This window comes from Leucopleurus acutus, assembly GCF_964270905.1.
Source record: "Leucopleurus acutus genome assembly, chromosome: 1".
NCBI lineage: Eukaryota > Metazoa > Chordata > Mammalia > Artiodactyla > Delphinidae > Leucopleurus > Leucopleurus acutus.
The window spans coordinates 84908106-84927677 of record NC_139142.1 but is presented as its reverse complement, the minus strand read 5'-3'; the positions used below and the strand labels follow the sequence as shown (position 1 = coordinate 84927677).

At 41.1% G+C, this 19572-nt stretch overlaps 1 protein-coding gene across 1 annotated transcript in view; it reads left to right on the top strand.

Moving 5' to 3' along the window:
- The window catches only part of VPS39 (VPS39 subunit of HOPS complex), a 47723-nt gene that overhangs the window by 10242 nt on the left and 17909 nt on the right, over nucleotides 1-19572 (top strand). The window contains exons 3-10 of the mRNA XM_082846998.1: nucleotides 5484-5548; nucleotides 5857-5899; nucleotides 7146-7240; nucleotides 8169-8267; nucleotides 8716-8808; nucleotides 10963-11146; nucleotides 16989-17109; nucleotides 17222-17342. Coding sequence (XP_082703124.1) covers nucleotides 5484-5548; nucleotides 5857-5899; nucleotides 7146-7240; nucleotides 8169-8267; nucleotides 8716-8808; nucleotides 10963-11146; nucleotides 16989-17109; nucleotides 17222-17342 — 821 coding nt within the window. The remainder of the gene's footprint in view (nucleotides 1-5483; nucleotides 5549-5856; nucleotides 5900-7145; nucleotides 7241-8168; nucleotides 8268-8715; nucleotides 8809-10962; nucleotides 11147-16988; nucleotides 17110-17221; nucleotides 17343-19572) is intronic.

Genomic DNA, 19572 nt, shown 5'->3' with positions numbered 1-19572 from the left:
AAGGGTAATTTACAAAAACAGGTGGAGGACTGGATTTGACCCCAGGCAGTACTTTGCCGGCCCTTGCTTTAAATTTTAGTTCTCAGAGCCAGAATATTTGTATTCTGTGACATTGACCCACTCTGTAATTTAAAAATTAAGCCTGCCTTTGGTTTTATTCGGCTTTCAACAACCGTGTTTTGACTGTCTACTGCGGGCTCAGATGACGTGCAAAGCAGGGAGATAAAGAGAGCCTAATAGGGCTTCCCTGGTGGCGCAGTGGTTGAGAGTCCGCCTGCGGATTCAGGGGACGCGGGTTCGTGCCCCGGTACAGAGGGATCCCACATGCCGTGGAGCGGCTGGGCCCGTGAGCCATGCCCGCTGGGCCTGCACGTCCGGAGCCTGTTCTCCGCGGCGGCGGGAGAGGCCACAGCAGTGAGAGGCCCGCGTACCGCAAAAAAAAAAAAAAGAGCCTAATATTCTTATCCCAAGAGATAATCAGTTCTTTGTGCCATCAAATACTAAATACGCTGATAAAGTAACTTGTTTAATATATCATTTCTGTATGAAGGAATTGAAAACTAAACTATAAGAATAAACTTTTCAACATACTATAGACTCAAACTGGTAATATTAATGTTAATGTGACTTGGAACCCTGGTGCCAACTGTTCCTTGCCCTGTGACCTATTCACCATGTAACCTTTGACAAGTTAGTTAATCTTCCTCAGTTTCCCCACAGGTAACTTGAATAGCAATATTAACCTACCTTAGATAATTAGGAAATCAAACTGATTAGAGACTTCACTTCTCCCTATACCCCTAGAGAACAGTTCAGTTCTGGACCAGCTCTAGTCTGTTTACGGGCCAGAAGTAGACCTGGGCCTCCATGAATCAGCCATAGAACTAACTGGGTTTCTAAATTTGAGATATTCCGAACTGAAACCACTAGATGGCATTTTGGGAGGCTCCGAGGAGCTCCAGTTCTTTAGGTCTCAGCGCAGAAAGAATTCATTGAGAGGCAAAGCGATAGATAAGAAGTGATTTATTAGGGCTTCCCTGGTGGCGCAGTGGTTGAGAGTCTGCCTGCCAATGCAGGGGACACGGGTTCGTGCCCCGGTCTGGGAGGATCCCACATGCCGTGGAGCGGCTGGGCCCGTGAGCCGTGGCTGCTGGGCCTGCGCGTCCGGAGCTTGTGCTCCGCAATGGGAGAGGCCGCAACAGTGAGAGGCCCACATACTGAAAAAAAAAAAAAAAAAAAAAGAAGTGATTTATTAGAATAGGATACTTGTGAGGCTTATAAGCGGGTGGGCGAGAGCGTGCCATGCCCCGAGAACTTAGTGGGCTACAGTTTTATAATCAAAGGAAAAGTGGGGAGGGGGAAAAGACCACCTTCTTCCTCATTCTAGAGTAGGTGTCATGCTTCTGTCATCAGTTCCTCCTCCACGTCAGGCAAAGGAATTTTCTTATCCCTACATGGTCAAGCCAGGACTGTCATGGCGCAATGGAAATGAGCAAAAAGGTAGTAACATATGCTAAAAGTGGCACATCATCTCAGGTTTCAGTATAATGTCACCTTTTCCTTATATTTTTGTTTTTAGTGCGTGCAGAGGAGCATGTTCTAGGAATCAATAACTTACTGAGCTCACTGGGAAGGATGTGTGTCTCATGCCACCATTGTTTTATTGTTTTGGAGCATGTCTCATGCTTCTGTTGCATGGTTTTGTTGCTAAGCAAGGCTGCTTGGTTTTGCGGTTAAATAAACCAGCTTTCTTGAGTGGTCATTAACTTGCAGGGGTCTCCCATACTTTTTTCTTTACTTACAGTCCCCTAGTGGGATTGACTATTTAATTTCCTACTTTGTCCCTTTACTCTGTCCCTATCAAAACCTGAGTAAGGCTACGACCAGACTAACTTTCTGAGAGAGCGGGTAGTGAGATGTCATGGAAAGACTGGGTTAAGGGGACCTGGACTCTGATCTGATCTGAGCCATCCCCTTCCTGTGAGTTCACAAACGTCTCTAGGCTTCAATCTACTCAGAGACTTCAGTCTACTCTTAAACAGAGGAGTTAGATTACTTCTTACTTCTTATCTAAGATCTTAACTTTGTGTTTACTTCAGTGATGCCTCACCCTAGAGCAGTGGTTCTCAAAGTTTGGTCTTGTGGAGGAAAAATGTCACCTGCCATGTCAGTAAACAAAGGATGTGGCCCTCAAGCCATCAGGCAGCCACTGCAGCCTCAGACTGTGCACCCTGAGGGTATTCAGGAGGGAGAAAAACAGGATGCTGGCCCTAGATAGTTAAGGTGCATATCAAAGGAATGATTTCAATGAGCCCAAGACTCTTGCATCCTACCATACATAGAAACTTGAGAAGTCTGATTTTCTTACATAGCAGTAATCTTTTGATGTCTGACTACCTGTGTTTTTTTTGTCTGAACTCCTATATATCCTGGCTCCTCCCTGGCTTAAGTCCTTAGCAAGTCTACAGAATAAAACAGAATTCTCAACTTTTAGGTTGTGCATTTTTTTCCAGTCGACAGTTTCTAGACCCCAGGAGGTTCCCCAAAATCCTTTCAGAGGAGCCACAGCGTCGAAACTTGAGTTCACAGTAACACTAAAACATGATTGTTTTTTCACTGACATTTGCACAGACGGTACACAAGTAAGACAGCTAAAACTGCTGCCCCTCATAACAAGTTCAAGACAGTGGTCGGCAGTCTTGTCGGCACCACACTGTCCAAGCAGTTGTATTTTTGCCCAGCATGTGCTCACAGTGCTTTTTTTTTTTTTCTTTAAGCCAGTTTCACTTAAGAATGTTCTTTGTGGGACAGTAAAAAGTATTAATTTTATTCTATCTTGACCTTTGAAAACACCTCTTTTCAATAATCTGTAATATAATGGGAAGTACACATGAAGCACTTCAGCTGTGTGCAAGGTACAAAGCCCAGTGGCTGTCTCAGGAGAAAAGTACTTATGTGATGGTTGGAGCAACGAGCTGAACTGACCACTTATTTCATGGTGCATCATTTTTGCTTGAGAGAATGACTAACAGATAGACTGCGGTTTTTCAGACCATTTGGGTGTTTGGTAGATGTTTTCTCACAAAGGAACAAAGAGAGTCTGTCACTTCAAAGAAAACAACTGGCAGTGTTTGTTACTAATGATAAAGATAGAGCTTTCAAGAGAAAATTAGAATTGTGGAAAAATTGTATCCATCCCCATGAGCTTGACAGCTTCTCCATACTTATGATTTTCCTGATGAGATGAGGGGTGATAATGAGCATGATTGTTTTTCAGCCCTTATAACAAAATGTGTCAACATTTGGAAAATCTGCGTAACTATGTGAACCAGTATTTTCCAGTGCATGAAATTTCTAAACCAAGCACGAATCAAAGAGCCATTTGAAGTGTAAGATAGACCAATGGACTTTTACAGAAAAGTTCATTAATAGGTTTCAGATTCCAGATTGCAAGAAACTCCATTTGTCAAATTTTTGTATAGCATCAAAGAAGATCCACAATTATCTGAAAAAGCTGTTAAAATATTCCTCTCTTTTCCAACTAAATGTCCACACGAGGACAGATGTTTGTCATATACCACAACCAAACAACGTATCAAAACAGATTAAATGCAGAAGCAGATGTGAGAGTCAGCTGTCTTCTATTAAGCCAGACATTAAAGAGATTTATAAAAGTGTAAAACAATGCTTTTCTTTTAAATTTGGAAAAATAGTTGTTATTCATAAAAATGTTATTTACACTGATATGTAATGAGCTTATTACTGTTATGTTTAAGTCAGTTAATACATGTTTTGGAACTTCCCTGGTGGTGCAGTGGTTAAGAATCCGCCTGCCAATGCAGGAGACACGGGGTCAAGCCCTAGTCTGGGAAGATCCCACATGCCGCGGAGCAACTAAGCCCGTGCGCCACAACTACCGAGCCTGTGCTCTAGAGCCCACGAGCCACAACTACTTAGCCCATGTGCCACAACTACTGAAGCCTGAGAGCCTAGAGCCCGTGCTCCACAACAAGAGAAGTCACCGCAGTGAGAAGCCTGCTCACCTCAATGAAGAGTAGCCCCCGCCCGCCGCAACTAGAGAAAAGCCCTCAAGCAGCAAAGAAGACCCATAGCAGCCAAAAATAAATAAATTTATTAAAAAAAAATTTTTTTTAAATACACATTTTTTAAATTCCTCAGTTTTAATTTGTAATGGTAAGCATTGATAGCTATAATCTATGTAAAAGTTCTGGTCCTCAGTAAGTTTTAAGATGAAGGGGTCCTGAGGCCAAAAAGTGTGAGAATCTCTGCCCTAGATAATTCTGCTCATAAAGAGAATTGTTAGAGGTAATAAAGTCCTTTTCAAATACAGAACTCTTTATCAAGCAGTAACGGCTGATTTTTTTTTTTTTTCTTGTGCAATGTAATGGCATAATACAGGGCAGGTTTCTGAATCTCCCAGAACTTCAGGGCCCTGTCTTCATCTCCTCTTCTGTGGGACATGTGGAGGAAGTAAGACCAGCTTTGGTGGTGTGGGCCCTGGTGGCTGCCTCAAAGAATCTCCATCGATTTGAGCGGTTGGCCCTGTACATAGTCTCTCCCCAAGCTGGGAGGCAGGTGGCAGGGTGCGGGCTCAGCACACAGGCTTTACGTAAAGTCAGCCCTAAGTTTGCCTCTGGGCTTTCTCTCACTGGCTGCTACCTAACTGCTTGACCTGTCAGGTTCCTCAGATATGAAATTGGAATAATAATACCTACTTCTGGAGGTGGTTGTGAAGTTACAGAGAATACATAGAAATTTTAAAATCCAGAGCCTGGCACTTAGCTATTGCTTAGTTAATGATAGCGGCTGTTATTATTGTGATAATTATTCTCTTTTTGACTCTGGGGACTTTTGACCTTAAATGTTTTGGTCATCCCAGCAAGGCTAGCTTCATGTGTTTTTTATGGTCTATAACTTTCTTCCCCTTTTTAGCAAGTGTCAGCAGAGGTAGCATCACCTGAGAGTGGCAGTAAGTGTAGATGCATTAAATTGCTTTAGCTCTGGGGATGGTATTGTTCGCTCTGTCCTGTCATATGGGACACAGGGTAACCGCTGGGATTTAGTCTGTCTTAGTCTAAGGATGCTTTGGGCTGGGATTCATTGCTGGGGCTTCTATATTTGACTGTTACTTTTTACACTCTTTTAGTGACATACTTTACCAAGGTACTATTATGTAGGATAAAATCCTCATAAGTACCTTGCAGCTTCAGTAAAATATGGTGTGGTCCTTTCTGCTAATGCCAAGTGAAGGTGCATGAAACCCTCTGTTCTAAAATTGGAGTTGAAAGCAACTTACTGTACTCAATAAAGACAACTGGCTATTTTAGATCTCCAACTTCTAGTCTTTAAGGAATTTTTTATAATTCATGTAGGAGAGCAGTATGGAGCAGCATTTTTTGCCATAGTTATTTTTATATGTATCCCTGTGTTTGGAAACGTGAATGTTTGTTTCTTTCCCATAGGTTGCAACAGGTTTGAAGTGACATTAGAGAAATCCAATAAGAACTTCTCCAAAAAGATTCAGCAGGTAGGCCGTGATGGTGGTCGCTACAAGAATATTTGACTTCTATGAGACCCTGTCAAAGCTAGGACTTTGGTAAAATTATTTATTCATCTTTGAATCCTCTGCTCTTTGTCCTCCCATTTATGCCGGGATCTCTGTCCATCCATCAAATACTTGAGATCCTCTTTCACGAGCAGAAATTGTGTTTGCACATAAGTCAGATCCTTGTCATTGATATGGGCTTTTTAGTCCCTTTTTAGTATTGCAGTTAAAATGAACATTTGTTAAACCTTGTCAGAAGTGTTTGAGTCTAATGATTTACTATTTTCCAGATCCATGTGGTTTCCCAGTTTAAGATTCTGGTCAGCTTGTTAGGTAAGAAAAGGGGTTGCATTTGTATTTCATGTGTCAAGAAACAAAAGCTATGACCTGATTAATCCTTTCATGGTTAATTTGATAGTTGTTACTTAACAATGAAACGGACACATTCCTAACCAGATGCAGCAGGGTACACAGGTAATAAAGGCACCAGCATCCCCCATATCTTGAGCTCTGTTCTCCAAGAAGTATCACTTCATTCATTCATTCATTCAGTATTTATTGAGTCCTACTCTAGGCATTGGGGATACCAAGTTGAATGAGACATGGTTTCTATCTTTGAAACTTAGGTTCTGGTTTTGAAGACCAAAATGACAGAAAGTACTCATGTTACAGTGTGATAAGTTACAATGAAAATTTATAAAAAGTGTCGTGGGATCTTAGTAATGGGAGAGACATCATTGTCTAGTGGATGACTAGGGTTTCAACAGGAAGAGAGGGGTAGGCAGAGTGTTATAGGCAGAGGGAACAGCTTAAGCAAAGGCCCTGAAATCTGGCCAGACTTAGGGTATATGGTGGAGACTGGTAAGAGACAGGTGAGAGATCAGGGCCAGACTATTCCAGGCCTTGTTTGAAAAGCCATAGTTTCATGGAAGGTGGCCAGTGAGGCCTTCTCATGACAAGCAGAAGAACTAGAAACTTGCCTCATGCTCTGTACTGTTCAGCCCAGGGCCCAAATGGTAGAATCATTTTAAACTTAGTTTCTAGTCAAGAGAGAAACATTTAAATTAACTAAAACTAGCTAAGAGGCCCAAGTGAAATTATTGCGCTGGCTTTGCTAGAAAAGAAATCCTTGCCATAGGTTTGTACAAAATCCACAGGGGGTTTCCTTTCTCTTACTGGAGCCTCCTAATGTGAGTAGCTTTGAAAGGAATTTCTTGTACAAATATTGCATCACAAGTTTCCAGACTTGAGAAAGACAGAGTGTAAGAGTGTTCTTTGGAAGTGAAAGAGCTCTTTAATTCAAGCCAGCCCAAATTTAAAGGAACAAAATATACAAGTTTAGAAGACTAAGTGACTTCCTAAATGTTTCCGTACTGGTCATGGACCAGAATAAGTCATTGTTAGTGAAGCTGAAGGTACATCTTCGACCAGTATTTGCCATTTGGTTCTTCTGGTTGTTACACAGTTATTGTGTGTGTGTGTGTGTGTCTGTGTGTGTGTGTGTGTGTCTGTGTCTTGAAGGTGGCTATACTAGAGAATTGTGAGAATTTATACGGGTGTTTTACCTCCTTCCAAACAGAAAATAATATTTATGTCCATGACCTATTGACATTTCAACAAATCACTACAGTTTCCAAGGCAAAGGGAGCATCACTGTTCACATGTGACCTCCAGGTAAGTGTGGGCGAGATGAAATTTGGCTTTGTGCTTTAATAAATGCAGCCTTTCCTACATCATTCCTACCATTAGATGGGAAGAATAACATTGATATCCAGACTCAGCAGAGACTCCAAAGAGAATATTTGATTTTGGATTGTATTAGAGAAATTTCCCCCTTAAAATGTTGAAACATTTGCATTCCCTGTGTGTGCGCTACCGGACAGCTGTATTTCAGGAGGCAGCTAACCGAGGACGAAAATGCTTGCCATGGACAAACCATTAGTGGGGAATCAAGACTGTAACAGTACATGAACATAGCTCTAGGGCATTAAAGTGACTCTTGTTCTGAACGTATCATTGTGGTCTTTGTCCTTAGGGAGTTTTCGTTATTCGGAAAAGACGTTTCTCCTGATTTTTGCCAATTCATCATCCTTACCTTCTTCAAAATCTGCGTCACCCCTCTACTCAGCTTTGATCACTTTTTAGCACTTATGGTCTATATTGATGCTGCATCGTTTGTTGTATGCTTAGGCATTTCCGTCCCCCACTCCTTTAAAGGATTGAAAGTGGGCCTGCTGTCACTGACACAGGCTGATCCCTGCCTCTGCAGGTATTGACAGCCATGAGCAAGAAGCATTTAAGAATAAAAGGAGGAAGCAGTTATATAGGTTTTCCTCTCTAAATATAAAGGCCCATGACATTTGCTGGGACCGGGGCCTCTGACTGGCAGCCCTTGGGGAGGAAGCGCTTCTCAGCCTGTTGTTTCTGAGCGCATCTTAGAGAGAATGGTGTGCTTTGGTTCAGCTTATCTGGCAGCATGACTTTGTATGACAAGGGATGTTCAGATTAGTAGTCTTTTCAAGGTAGAAAAGTCTCTAATATAGTTTTCAGTTCTGGAGTCATCGTGTGCACATCCTCATTCGCTCTGGGTGTCTCTTCCCAGCACACAGAGACTGGGGAGGAGGTGTTGCGGATGTGTGTGGCTGTGAAAAAGAAGCTGCAACTCTATTTCTGGAAAGACAGGGAATTTCATGAATTGCAGGTACAGTCCACTGTTTCCTGGCCCATGGGTTGGGTGAGAGCTGCTGCTAAGTTGACCCACAGCTTGAAAGACTTGCTTTTCAGTTCCTGTGAAGCTCAGGAGCCCAGTCTTGATGTTCTCCCCAGATGAATGCTCTGCTAGGAGTACCTATGAGTTACTTGTGCCCACTTGTCAAAGTCTCCTGGCCTTCAGAGGCAGGAGTAGGACAATTCTACATCTCTACATATTCATTTATATCAAAGGGGGTTTTCACCTTTTCCGAATGCACCTTGTCCAGTTCATGGGTGACTTGTATTTTTATTATGGGTGGTTTCCTGGCCTTGTGCTAAGAGAATTGTATTCAGATGAGGGTGAGAGTAATTTTGCAGAATGGGGGTGGAATCACAGGAAGGTCATGGTGTTTTTCCTTTAACATCTTTCCAAGTGAACTCTTGCTGTCTTTCTCCAGGGAGACTTTAGTGTACCAGATGTGCCCAAGTCCATGGCATGGTGTGAAAATGCTATCTGTGTGGGTTTCAAGAGAGACTACTACCTAATAAGGGTAAGATTTACTGTTTTGCAAGTATCGTCAGTTTACCTTGGGGAAGGTGATTATGAGTCTACCTGGGAGAGATGATTATGTGCTTCTGAACTGTAGGTCAAGAGACTGCCTTAAGTAGAGTTTTTGGCATAACAGGGTTTGTGTTTGTATGTTTGGTTATCTTTCATGCGCTAAACATCTTTCACAAATAAGATGTCTGTGTATCTTAAGCCAGGCAGAGTCAACTCTCAGTTCTCTACATAATGAATTATCCATATCCTGTATCTAGTTATTGGGCTAGATAATTAGGGCTGCATGCCTCTGTCCAGTAGCATTATCATGGACTGCTATCTTGAGGCTTCAGTGCTGAGGAATTATATACTAATTTTAGTATTAACTTAAGTATTTTTAAGACTTTGAGTTTCCTGCCCCCCAAAATCTTTTAGTATATTTGTTGTAAAAATGATTTTCACTGTTTTTTTTTAAATTTCAAAAGCCGTATGTGTTTATTATAGAAAATAAGAAAATATAGATAAGGAAAAGAAAAGAAGTGCAAGTCATCCGTAATTCTCCCACTCAGAAATAATCACTGTTAACATTTTGGTAATGGGCATCTGCCCTATTTACAAAAATCTCATGTTATACACATTGTTTTATAACCTGCTTTTTCTCTTAAGTGGTAAATATCCACGACATTGGTTTTTTTCCCCTCCAGCATGCAGGCTGTATGTAAAAAAGGTTGGTTTACCATTCATTTTGTGGAATAACAGAAATTCCTTAGCTTCATACCCCTCTCATAATCCAGACTTGACAATCCTGGAGGTCTTTCTCCCCACCTCCCACTTCCCTACTCCCTGCTGTGTTAGCTCTTCATTGTTTATCTAGTTAATATATGTGTTCCCTGTTTATATTCTTGGACTAGCCTAATTTTATCAGGATCCGAACTGCAAGCTCCTAGGCGAGTTACTGCTGTGTAACTGACTGCATAGCCACTAGGCAGACAGGTGCCTGAGAGGAGTCTGTGAGGGGCGGAGGACAGAGCCAAACGTTGGAAGAGGGCTCTCATTCCTCTGACTACCTTAGGTGTTGCCGTCAGCTTCTTGAGGGTGGAGTGTTTTGAGGGTGAGGAATCTTGCTTTAGGACCAGGTTATTCAAAACGTATTCATTTATTTGCAGACAGTAAAATTTGTTCTTTTGGATGTGCAGTTCTGAGTTTTGACAGATGCCTAGAGTTGTATAACCACCACCACAATCAAGAGTCAGAACAGGGGACTTCCCTGGCGGTCCAGTGGTTAGGATTCTATGCCTCCACTGCAGCGGGCACAGATCCCTGGTCAGGGAACTAAGATGCTGCATGCCGTGTGGCCAAAAAAAAGAAAAGAAAAAGATTCAGAACAGTTCCATCATCCCAAGAAATTCCCTCATGCTGCCCCTTTGAAGTCAGCCCTCCTTCCACACCCCAACCTCTAGTAACCACTGATCTGTTCTTCATCTCTTATAGTTTTGCCTTTTCCAGAATGTCATATAAATGGGATCATACTGTACGTAGCCTTTTGAGCCTGGCTTCTTTCACTTAGCGTAAATGCATTTGACATCCAACTGTGTTGTGTGTGTGTCAATATATTCTTTTTTATGACTGAATAGTATTCCATTATATGGATGTACTACAGTTTGGTTATCCATTCATCAGTTGAAGGACAAAGTTGTTTATAATTTTTATGCATTATAAACAAAGCTGCTATAAACTTTTGCACACAGATTTTTGTGTAAACACAGGTTTTCATTTCTCCTGAGGAAATGCCTAGGAATGGGATTGTTAGGTCCCATGGTAAGTGTATATTTAACTTTATAAAAAGGCAACAAATAAAATGGCTGTACCATTTTGTGTTCTCACCAGCATCATATGAGAGTTCCAATTGCTTTGCATCCTCGCCAGCAATTGACATTGTTAGTTGCCAGGCTAGATGCTTGTCTCCATGTTAGAGAAAAAGAGAACTGGTTCGACGTGTGATGACAAAATTTGTCATAACAGACTCTATAATATTTCTTTATGCCAAATAAGGAATATTATTGGCTTCTGTAGGTTTGGGGTTTTAACTTGATTTTTCCGGGCCATGTGTGTTCATGCCTCTGGCTGGAGAATGATGGGTGACTCACTTTGTGTCTTCCTATAGGTAGATGGAAAGGGGTCCAACAAAGAGCTATTTCCAACAGGAAAACAGCTGGAGCCCTTAGTTGCACCTCTGGCAGATGGAAAGGTGGCTGTGGGTCAGGATGATCTCACCGTGGTGCTCAATGAGGAGGGGATCTGCACACAGAAGTGTGCCCTGAACTGGACAGACATCCCTGTGGCCATGGGTGAGACCACCATAGCTTCTCTTTCCCACGTTGGGCCACCCTCAAAGGATGGAGCCCCATTCATAGCTTTAGCAGACAGTGGTTTCCAGTGTCATTCACTCTCAGTTCCCCTTCTTGTAAGTAGAAAAGTGTTTTAGGGTTATTAAAAATGGGATATTCTGGGGACTTCCCTGGTGGTCCAGTGGTTAAGACTCTGCACTTCCACTGCAGGGGGCAAAGGTTTGATCCTTGGTCAGGGAACTAAAATCCCGCATGCTGCGTGGTGTGGCTCCCGCCAAAAAAAAAAAACCAAAAGGGATATTCTGGCTTTTGTAGGAAGTTGGGTTTTGCCCCAGAGGGGGAAGAATGTAAACAGAATTGTACATTTTAGGAAGTGATTATCTACTACTACTATTTTTACCTCTTAGCTCCTTTTCTTTTACCTTCTTTTTAATGGTTTGTGTCTCTGCCAAAAAGACTACATTTGGAAATTAGTGGAAATTTTTTACTTCGTCCTATAATCCGTATATCTCAGCATCAAAAGGTTTTTGATGTGGTGGTTATTGCTGCTCTTGTTTTTGTAGCTTCGAGGCACAGAGTGTGTTCAGGTGTGTCTGTCCTACACATCAGGTGTTTCTGCACCTACACCTGCCTCAGGCTTCCAGCTCTCTGCGATGGTATTGCCTGGAAGCATATCACCACGCTGGCAGCAATCATTTTTAGTCCGAAGAGTAAGCATTTTAGTTACTGCTGTGGAGAGGCATACAGACATGCTGTCTTTAAGGGCTCTAGCTCGGGAAACAAGGATTACATCTTGCATAAAGAGATGAAACAAGACCCTGCTTAAGGCATTAAATCGGATGAGTTGAGATTTGCTAGTTGAGAAAGGGGAAGTTCATTGTTCAATTAATCAGTAAGAAGTTCCATTAAGATTGCACTAGACCAGGCAAGGAGTTCAGGATCTAGCTTAAAGAAAAATTTCTTTCATTTTAGGCAGAAAGAATAGTTTGAAAAATGAGCAGAAATGCAGAAGACATGCTGATTTGTGAGAGGGCATTCCAGAGACTGACCTGACTGAAACAGGTGGTGTGGATTATGGAGGAATGAGGATGGGGCCAGTTGTTAGAGGCCCACTCGAAGGTCTGAGAGGCCATTAGATTCCTACATGGTAGAATTGATAAAAGCATCATGTTCGTGGGTGGTTATTCAGGTGGTGATTAGAATGAATAGACCAGAAGGAAGATAAATCAAAAGGACAGTATTTTATAGGGCTCAAGATTATGTATATTCACAAGTTTGCCATGGGTGGGGGTGGTTAAGAGCTTCACAAGAAGCTTCGTGATGTTCTAGGGGCCCTTGTTTTCCTTTAGAAGAAGAGGCTTGGTAGACTAGGTGAAGCTGTGTGTAATATGCTGGAAGTAGGTTTCTAGTTCCCCAGCGTGGGGACCCTGTTTTAAGACCTTTGTTAGTTCCCAGCCCCTTTGGCAGTGTTTCGCAAAAACATTTTTGTGCCTTAACACATGGAGGGAGGGGACATTCTTCCTGGGTAGGGTGGAAGAACACCATCTGACAGGAAGAAGACTAAACTTCTTATAGACTTCGATTATACTTCTGCTCTCCTCTTCACTACTGCACCCAGGCTCCAGTCATTCTGAAAGGACTCCCCATCCCTGTGCCTTCATCTGTGCTGTTGCCTCTTCCTTTCTTGTCTGCCCAGCAGCGTGCTGCTCATATGACAAGGACCCGTTCAGTGGCTCTTCCTCTCAGAAGTCTGCTCTGACCCACAGGCAGAATTAGTCACTTCCCCCTTGGTGCTTCCACTGCCCTTTCAGGTTTCTCCGTCACGCTAGCTGCACTGTCCCACTGGATGCAGTGAGTTGTCTGTCTCCTCTGCTCGTGCAGGAGCTCTGTGGGCTCTGGGCTTATGTCTTGGTCCACTTTGAGAGTGCCTCAAACATCATAGCCTCTTACTAAATGCTTGCTGATTGATGAATTACTGTCATTGTCCGCCATTCATTACATGCTTGCTGGACACCAGCCTGTCTGCCAAGTTTGAAGACATGGAGAGATCCAGACCATCTCTGTTGTCAAAGACTTGGGGAGACTGAACAAATGATAAGACATGACAACCAAAAGGGTTTCTAGTATAGAGTACTTCTTTTATTGAATTAGACCTTATTAAAGTGGACCAGATTTTAAAACGACAGAGAAACTTTACATAGTTATCTTTCTTAAAATGAGGTCAGCATAAAAAAAGAATCCAATACAAAAAAACATGCTATTAAATTTTATTTTTTGGTAAGATGAAAAATATCAACATAATAACAACAATAGCATTCAAACTGATGAAGGTATTACTAAGGCCTTAGTTTTTCCTCATTTCTGAGTTCCCTTCTAGCTTTGAAATTTTATTGTACTATTCATTTAGAGTATAAATTGTGAATATAATATGAAAAACTTTTTATCTGAAAATAAATAATGAGGAAAATAAATTTATAGCAAGTTAGTCACACTAAGAAACTATTCTTATAAATATATTCTTTGAGGTTACATTTTTATATGATAAATATGCCATCTAGTGGTTCATTTTTTACTAATTAAAAAAAATTCTATTTTTAATTGTAGTTAAAAAAACACATAGCATAAAATCTATCACCTTAACCATTTTTTGTTTTTTGTTTTTACATCTTTATTGGAGTATAATTGCTTTACAATGTTGTGTCAGTTTCTGCTGTATAACAAAGTAAATCAGCTATATGTATACATATATGCCCATATCCCCTTCCTCTTGCGTCTCCGTCCCACCCTCCCTATCCCACACCTCTAGGTGGTCACAAAGCACAGAGCTGATCTCCCTGTGCTATGCGGCTGCTTCCCACTAGCTATCTGTTTTACATTTGGTAGTGTATATATGTCAGTGCAACTCTCTCACTTCGTCCCAGCTTACCCTTCCCCCTCCCCGTGTCCTCCAGTCCATTCTCTATATCTGCATCTTTATTCCTGTCCTTCCCCTAGGTTCATCAGAGCCATTTTTTTTTAAGATCCCGTATATATGTGTTAGCATACGGTATTTGTTTTTCTCTTTCTTACTTACTTCACTCTGTATGACAGACTCTAGGTCCATCCACCTCACTACAAATAACTCAATTTCATTTCCTTTCATGGCTGAGTAATAATAATATTGTGTATATGTGCCACATCTTCTTTATACATTCGTCTGTCGATGGACACCTACGTTGCTTCCATATCCTGGCTATTGTAAATAGTGCTGCAGTGAACATTGTAGTACATGTCTCTTTTTGAATTATGGTTTTCTTAGGGTATATGCCCAGTAGTGGGATTGCTGGGTGATATGGTAATTCTATTTTTAGTTTTTTTAAGGAAACTCCATACTGTTCTCCATAGTGGCTGTATTAATTTACATTCCCACCAACAGTGCAAGAGGGTTCCCTTTTCTCCACACCCTCTCCAGCATTTATTGTTTGTAGACTTTTTGATGATGGCCATTCTGACCAGTGTGAGGTGATACCTCTTTGTGGTTTTGATTTGCATTTCTCTAATGATTAGTGATGTTGAGCATCCCTTCATGTGTTTGCTGGTAATCTGTATATCTTCTTTGGAGAAATGTCTATTTATGTCTTCTGCCCATTTTTGGATTGGGTTGTTTGTTTTTTTGATATTGAGCTACATGAGCTGCTTGTATATTTTGGAGATTAATCTTTTGTCAGTTGCTTCGTTTGCAAATATTTTCTCCCTTTCTGAGGGTTGTTTTTCGTCTTGTTTATGGTTTCCTTTGCTGTGTAAAAGCTTTTGAGTTTCATTAGGTCCCATTTGTTTATTTTTGTTTTGATTTCCATTTCTCTAGGAGGTGGGTCAAAAAGGATCTTGGTGTGATTTATGTCAAAGACTGTTCTGCCTATGTTTTCCTCTAAGAGTTTTATAGTGTCTGGCCTACATTTATGTCTTTATTCCATTTTGAGCTTATTTTTGTGTATGGTGTTAGGAAGTGTTCCAATTTCATTCTTTTACATGTAGCTGTCCAGTTTTCCCAGCACCACTTATTGAAGAGGCTGTCTTTTCTCCATTGTGTATTCTTGCCTCCTTTGTCAAAGATAAGGTGACCATATATGCATGGGTTTATCTCTGGGCTTTCTATCCTGTTCCATCGATCTATATTTCTGTTTTTGCGCCAGTACCATATTGTCTTGATTACTGTAGCTTTGTAGTGTAGTCTGAAATCAGGGAGCCTGATTCCTCCAGCTCCGTTTTTCTTTCTCAAGATTGCTTTGGCTATTTGGGTCTTTTGTGTTTCCATACAAATTGTGAAATTTTTTGTTCTAGTTCTGTGAAAAATGCCATTGGTAATTTGATAGGGATTGCATTGAATCTGTAGATTGCTTTGGGTAGTATAATCATTTTCGCAATGTTGATTCTTCCAATCCAAGAACATGGCATATCTCTCCATCTGTTGGTATCATCTTTAATTTCTTTCATCAGTGTCATATAGTTTTCTGCATACAGGTCTTTTATCTCCTTAGGTGGGTTTATTCCTAGGTATTTTATTCTTTTTGTTGCAGTGGTAAATGGGAGTGTTCCTTAATTTCCCTTTCAGATTTTTCATCATTAGTGTATAGGAATGCAAGAGATTTCTGTGCATTAATTTTATATCCTGCTACTTTACCAAATTCATTGATTAGCTCTAGTAGTTTTCTGGTAGCATCTTTAGGATTCTCTATATATAGTATCATGTCATCTGCAAACAGTGACAGCTTTACTTCTTCTTTTCCAATTTGTATTCCTTTTATTTCTTTTTCTTCTCTGATTTCTGTGGCTAAAACTTCCAAAACTGTTGAATAATAGTGGTGAGAGTGGGCAGCCTTGTTTTGTTCCTGATCTTAGAGGAAATTCTTTCAGTTTTTCACCATTGAGAACGATGTTGGCTGTGGGTTTGTCATATATGGCCTTTATTATGTTGAGGTAAATTCCCTCTATACCTACTTTCTGGAGAGTTTTTATCATAAATGGGTGTTGAATTTTATTGAAAGCTTTTTCTGCATCTGTTGAGATGATCATATGGTTTTTTATCCTTCAATTTGACCTTAACCATTTTTAAGTTCAGTAGTGTTATGTATATTCACATTGTCATGCAGCACATTTCAGAACTTTTTCATCTTGTAAAACTAAAACTCTGTACCTATTAAACAAGAACCCATTTTCCCTTCCTTCAGCCCTTGGCACCATTCTACTTTCTGTTTTTATGAATTTGACACACTAGTTACCTCATGTAAGAAAATGGCTACACCGAGAATGCCATCCAGCTGCCTTCTCTGTGAACCATTGAGCATTAGGTGGAGTTCGGCATCTTTTCGCTGTGAAAATCTCAAGCAGAAATAACATTGGCCAGAAATGTGGATCTCTTTCTCTAGCATAATTTTAGGAAAAAAAAAAAGAGAAGTTGCCCTCCTCTTGCCTTTCCTAAGAGAATGAAAGAAGTTATGTAACCTTGTTCTCCCACTGACTCATTGTTAGGGGAGCTGCAGCTGGCTTTGGTCTGGCCTGGCTTTGTGACGAATGAGAAAGGAGCCAGTGACGCTTTCACCCAGCTCTCTTGGGGAAACAGTAGGAGTGGAGTCACGTCCCTCTGAGCAAAGCTGGATGCATCTTTTTTGTGCAGGAGATTTAGCATCACTGAGACAAACATTTTTTTTTTTCTTTGTATATCACAGTGTAGGATCCTGGCTTGGTATTTGACTAGTGGACCATTTGGAGATCCAAGTGCAGCTTAGAACTGAGAAGCTGAAACAGTGCATAACCCTAAAGGCTTAGAACAGAAGCGCAACTCAAGATGTTCTCTCTTGTGCAGAGCACCAGCCTCCCTACATCATTGCAGTGTTGCCTCGATATGTGGAGATCCGGACATTTGAGCCAAGGCTTCTGGTCCAGAGCATTGAATTGCAAAGGCCCCGTTTCATTACCTCAGGAGGGTAAGGAATTTCTTTCTTGACTGTAGCTGCCATATTATTGCAAAGCTTTAAAGTCATCTGTGTTATCATAAAGCCAGCGCTCTTTTGCTAATCCTCTTACTCCTGTCTCCAGATCAAACATTATCTATGTGGCCAGCAACCATTTTGTTTGGAGACTCATTCCAGTCCCCATGGCAACCCAAATCCAACAGCTTCTCCAGGACAAGCAGTTTGAATTGGCTCTGCAGCTTGCAGTAAGTCTTGTTTCTGAGATTTGGGTGTGAGAAATGGACCTTCCTCATTGTTCTCCAGAGTAGCGGATTTTAGTTTAGATGTTCTTATTTAGTTTGGACTGGAGGAATAAACACAGAGCTGAAAGTCAGGGGGCTTGGATTCAGGATCTGACCCTGCCATAAAATATCTATGTGACTCTAAATGATTTCACTATCTCAGTTTGCTTATCTGTCAAATGTAGAATGAATGCAAATTATACAAAATTATACTAGTATTTCATAGAATTAATAGGGCAGTAAAATAATTTAATAGATATGGTATGGCCTTGAAAAATTAAGGACAATGCTAACATTAAAATAACAGTCATAACTGTCAAGATTACAGTGTGGTTGAATGCAACAACTACAGGGCCTCTCAAAATCCCTTTCACCAGTAGTCTCCTGGGCTTGGGTAAGTAGGCCTTCTTTAGGTATTCTGAACCCACCTCAGGTTGCTACATTCAATTCAGCAGGGCTGCAGTCACAAGACTCACTCTCCTTGAATGGATGGAATGTTACCTGTGGGATGTTACTCACAGCAAAGTACTGACCATACTGTTCTTTCAGTGATGCTCTCATTGCCAAAACACTTCTTGGAGATTGACTTTCAAGTCTTGTCTTATTCTTTTAAACATCCCCAGTGGTGATTATTGTCATCTCTAAAGGGTGGATTTGATTTTATGAAACAACTAAAAGTCATTCCAAGCCTCACTTAGTCATTAAACTGGACAGTGCTAATTTGGTAAAAGAGAAGAGATTTTTTGAAGATAATAGTAGGAAAACTTAGTTTTCAGAGTATCTTATAAATTACTTCTGAAAGGAAAACAGTGGGCACAAATTTTGGAATACACATGTTTATAATTCTATATGGTGTATACTTTTGAAGAGCAACATTTATTTTGGGTGTATAAGTTCTAGATATAAAACAAAAATCCAGTCTTAGTAGTTAGACACATTTAATATACCGTAGATTGTTTCTGTCTTGGGCCATTTAATTTTGGCATCTTACTATTTTTCTCCCCACTCATCTATTTCTCTAAATTATTTTATTTTCATTTTTAAAATAATGATACCCATGAACCCACCATCCTACCCCCCAAAAATAACTTACGTAACCTATATGTCCCTCCCCATCCCATCCCTCTGCCTACCCTCCAGACACAGCCATTATCCTAACTTTGTGTTTATCGTGCCCTTAAAATTTTTTTGTTTAATCTTTCATATATATTTGTGTACTTGAATATGTATTTAGTTTTTGAACTTTATAAAAAGGGTATTATGTAGCACATAGCTTTTTTTAGTATCTATTTTTCTTAAAAGGAAGGTCTCAGGTCTTTCCAGTGATCTTCCTGCTGCAGGTTGTCTGTTAAATCTTCAGTAGAGAAGATGGAAGTGGGTTTCCATTTTCCCTTCTCTTTTCTAGGCTTGTACTTACTAGGTGTTCTGCTCTATGACAAAAGAAGGTTGCTTGATATCATCTTAGCTCTTGAGGAACCTATCTTTTATTTAAATTAATCAGAGAACGTACATGAAACTTTCAGAGGGCAGTTATGTACTAAACTTTGCCTTGGGCTGGAAAAGGCATCCTAAGGTTGGACCTTTTAAGGATAGGTAGGAGCAGGAGCAGGAAACAGGGAGAGTTACAGAGCCCGAGGAAGTTAAACAAGTGAAAACAGGGCTTCCCTGGTGGTGCAGTGGTTGAGAATCTGTCTGCCAATGCGGGGGACACGGGTTCGAGCCCTGGTCTGGGAGGATCCCACATGCCGCGGAGCGACTAGGCCCGTGAGCCACAGCTACTGAGCCTGCGCGCCTGGAGCCTGTGCTCCACAACAAGAGAGGCCGCGACAGTGAGAGGCCCGCGCGCCGCGATGAAGAGTGGCCCCCACTTGCCACAACTAGAGAGAGCCCTTGCACAGAAACGAAGACCCAACACAGCTATAAATAAATTAATTAATTAATGAACTCCTACCCCCAACATCTAAAAAAAAAAAAAGAAGAAGAAGAAGTGAAAACAAGTGTGGAAACAAGTGTTTCCAGGATGCATGGAGGCCATGTAGGGTGTGGCTTGAATGTCTGGGAGTAACCTAGCTAAGGAGGCTGTGCCAGGCTTTGAGAGCCTTTAACACACCAAGCAGGAGAGCTTAGCCCAAGCGTGGCAACATGCTGATGATGGCCTGGACTAGGGTGAACGCAATAGAAGTGGAAAAGAAAA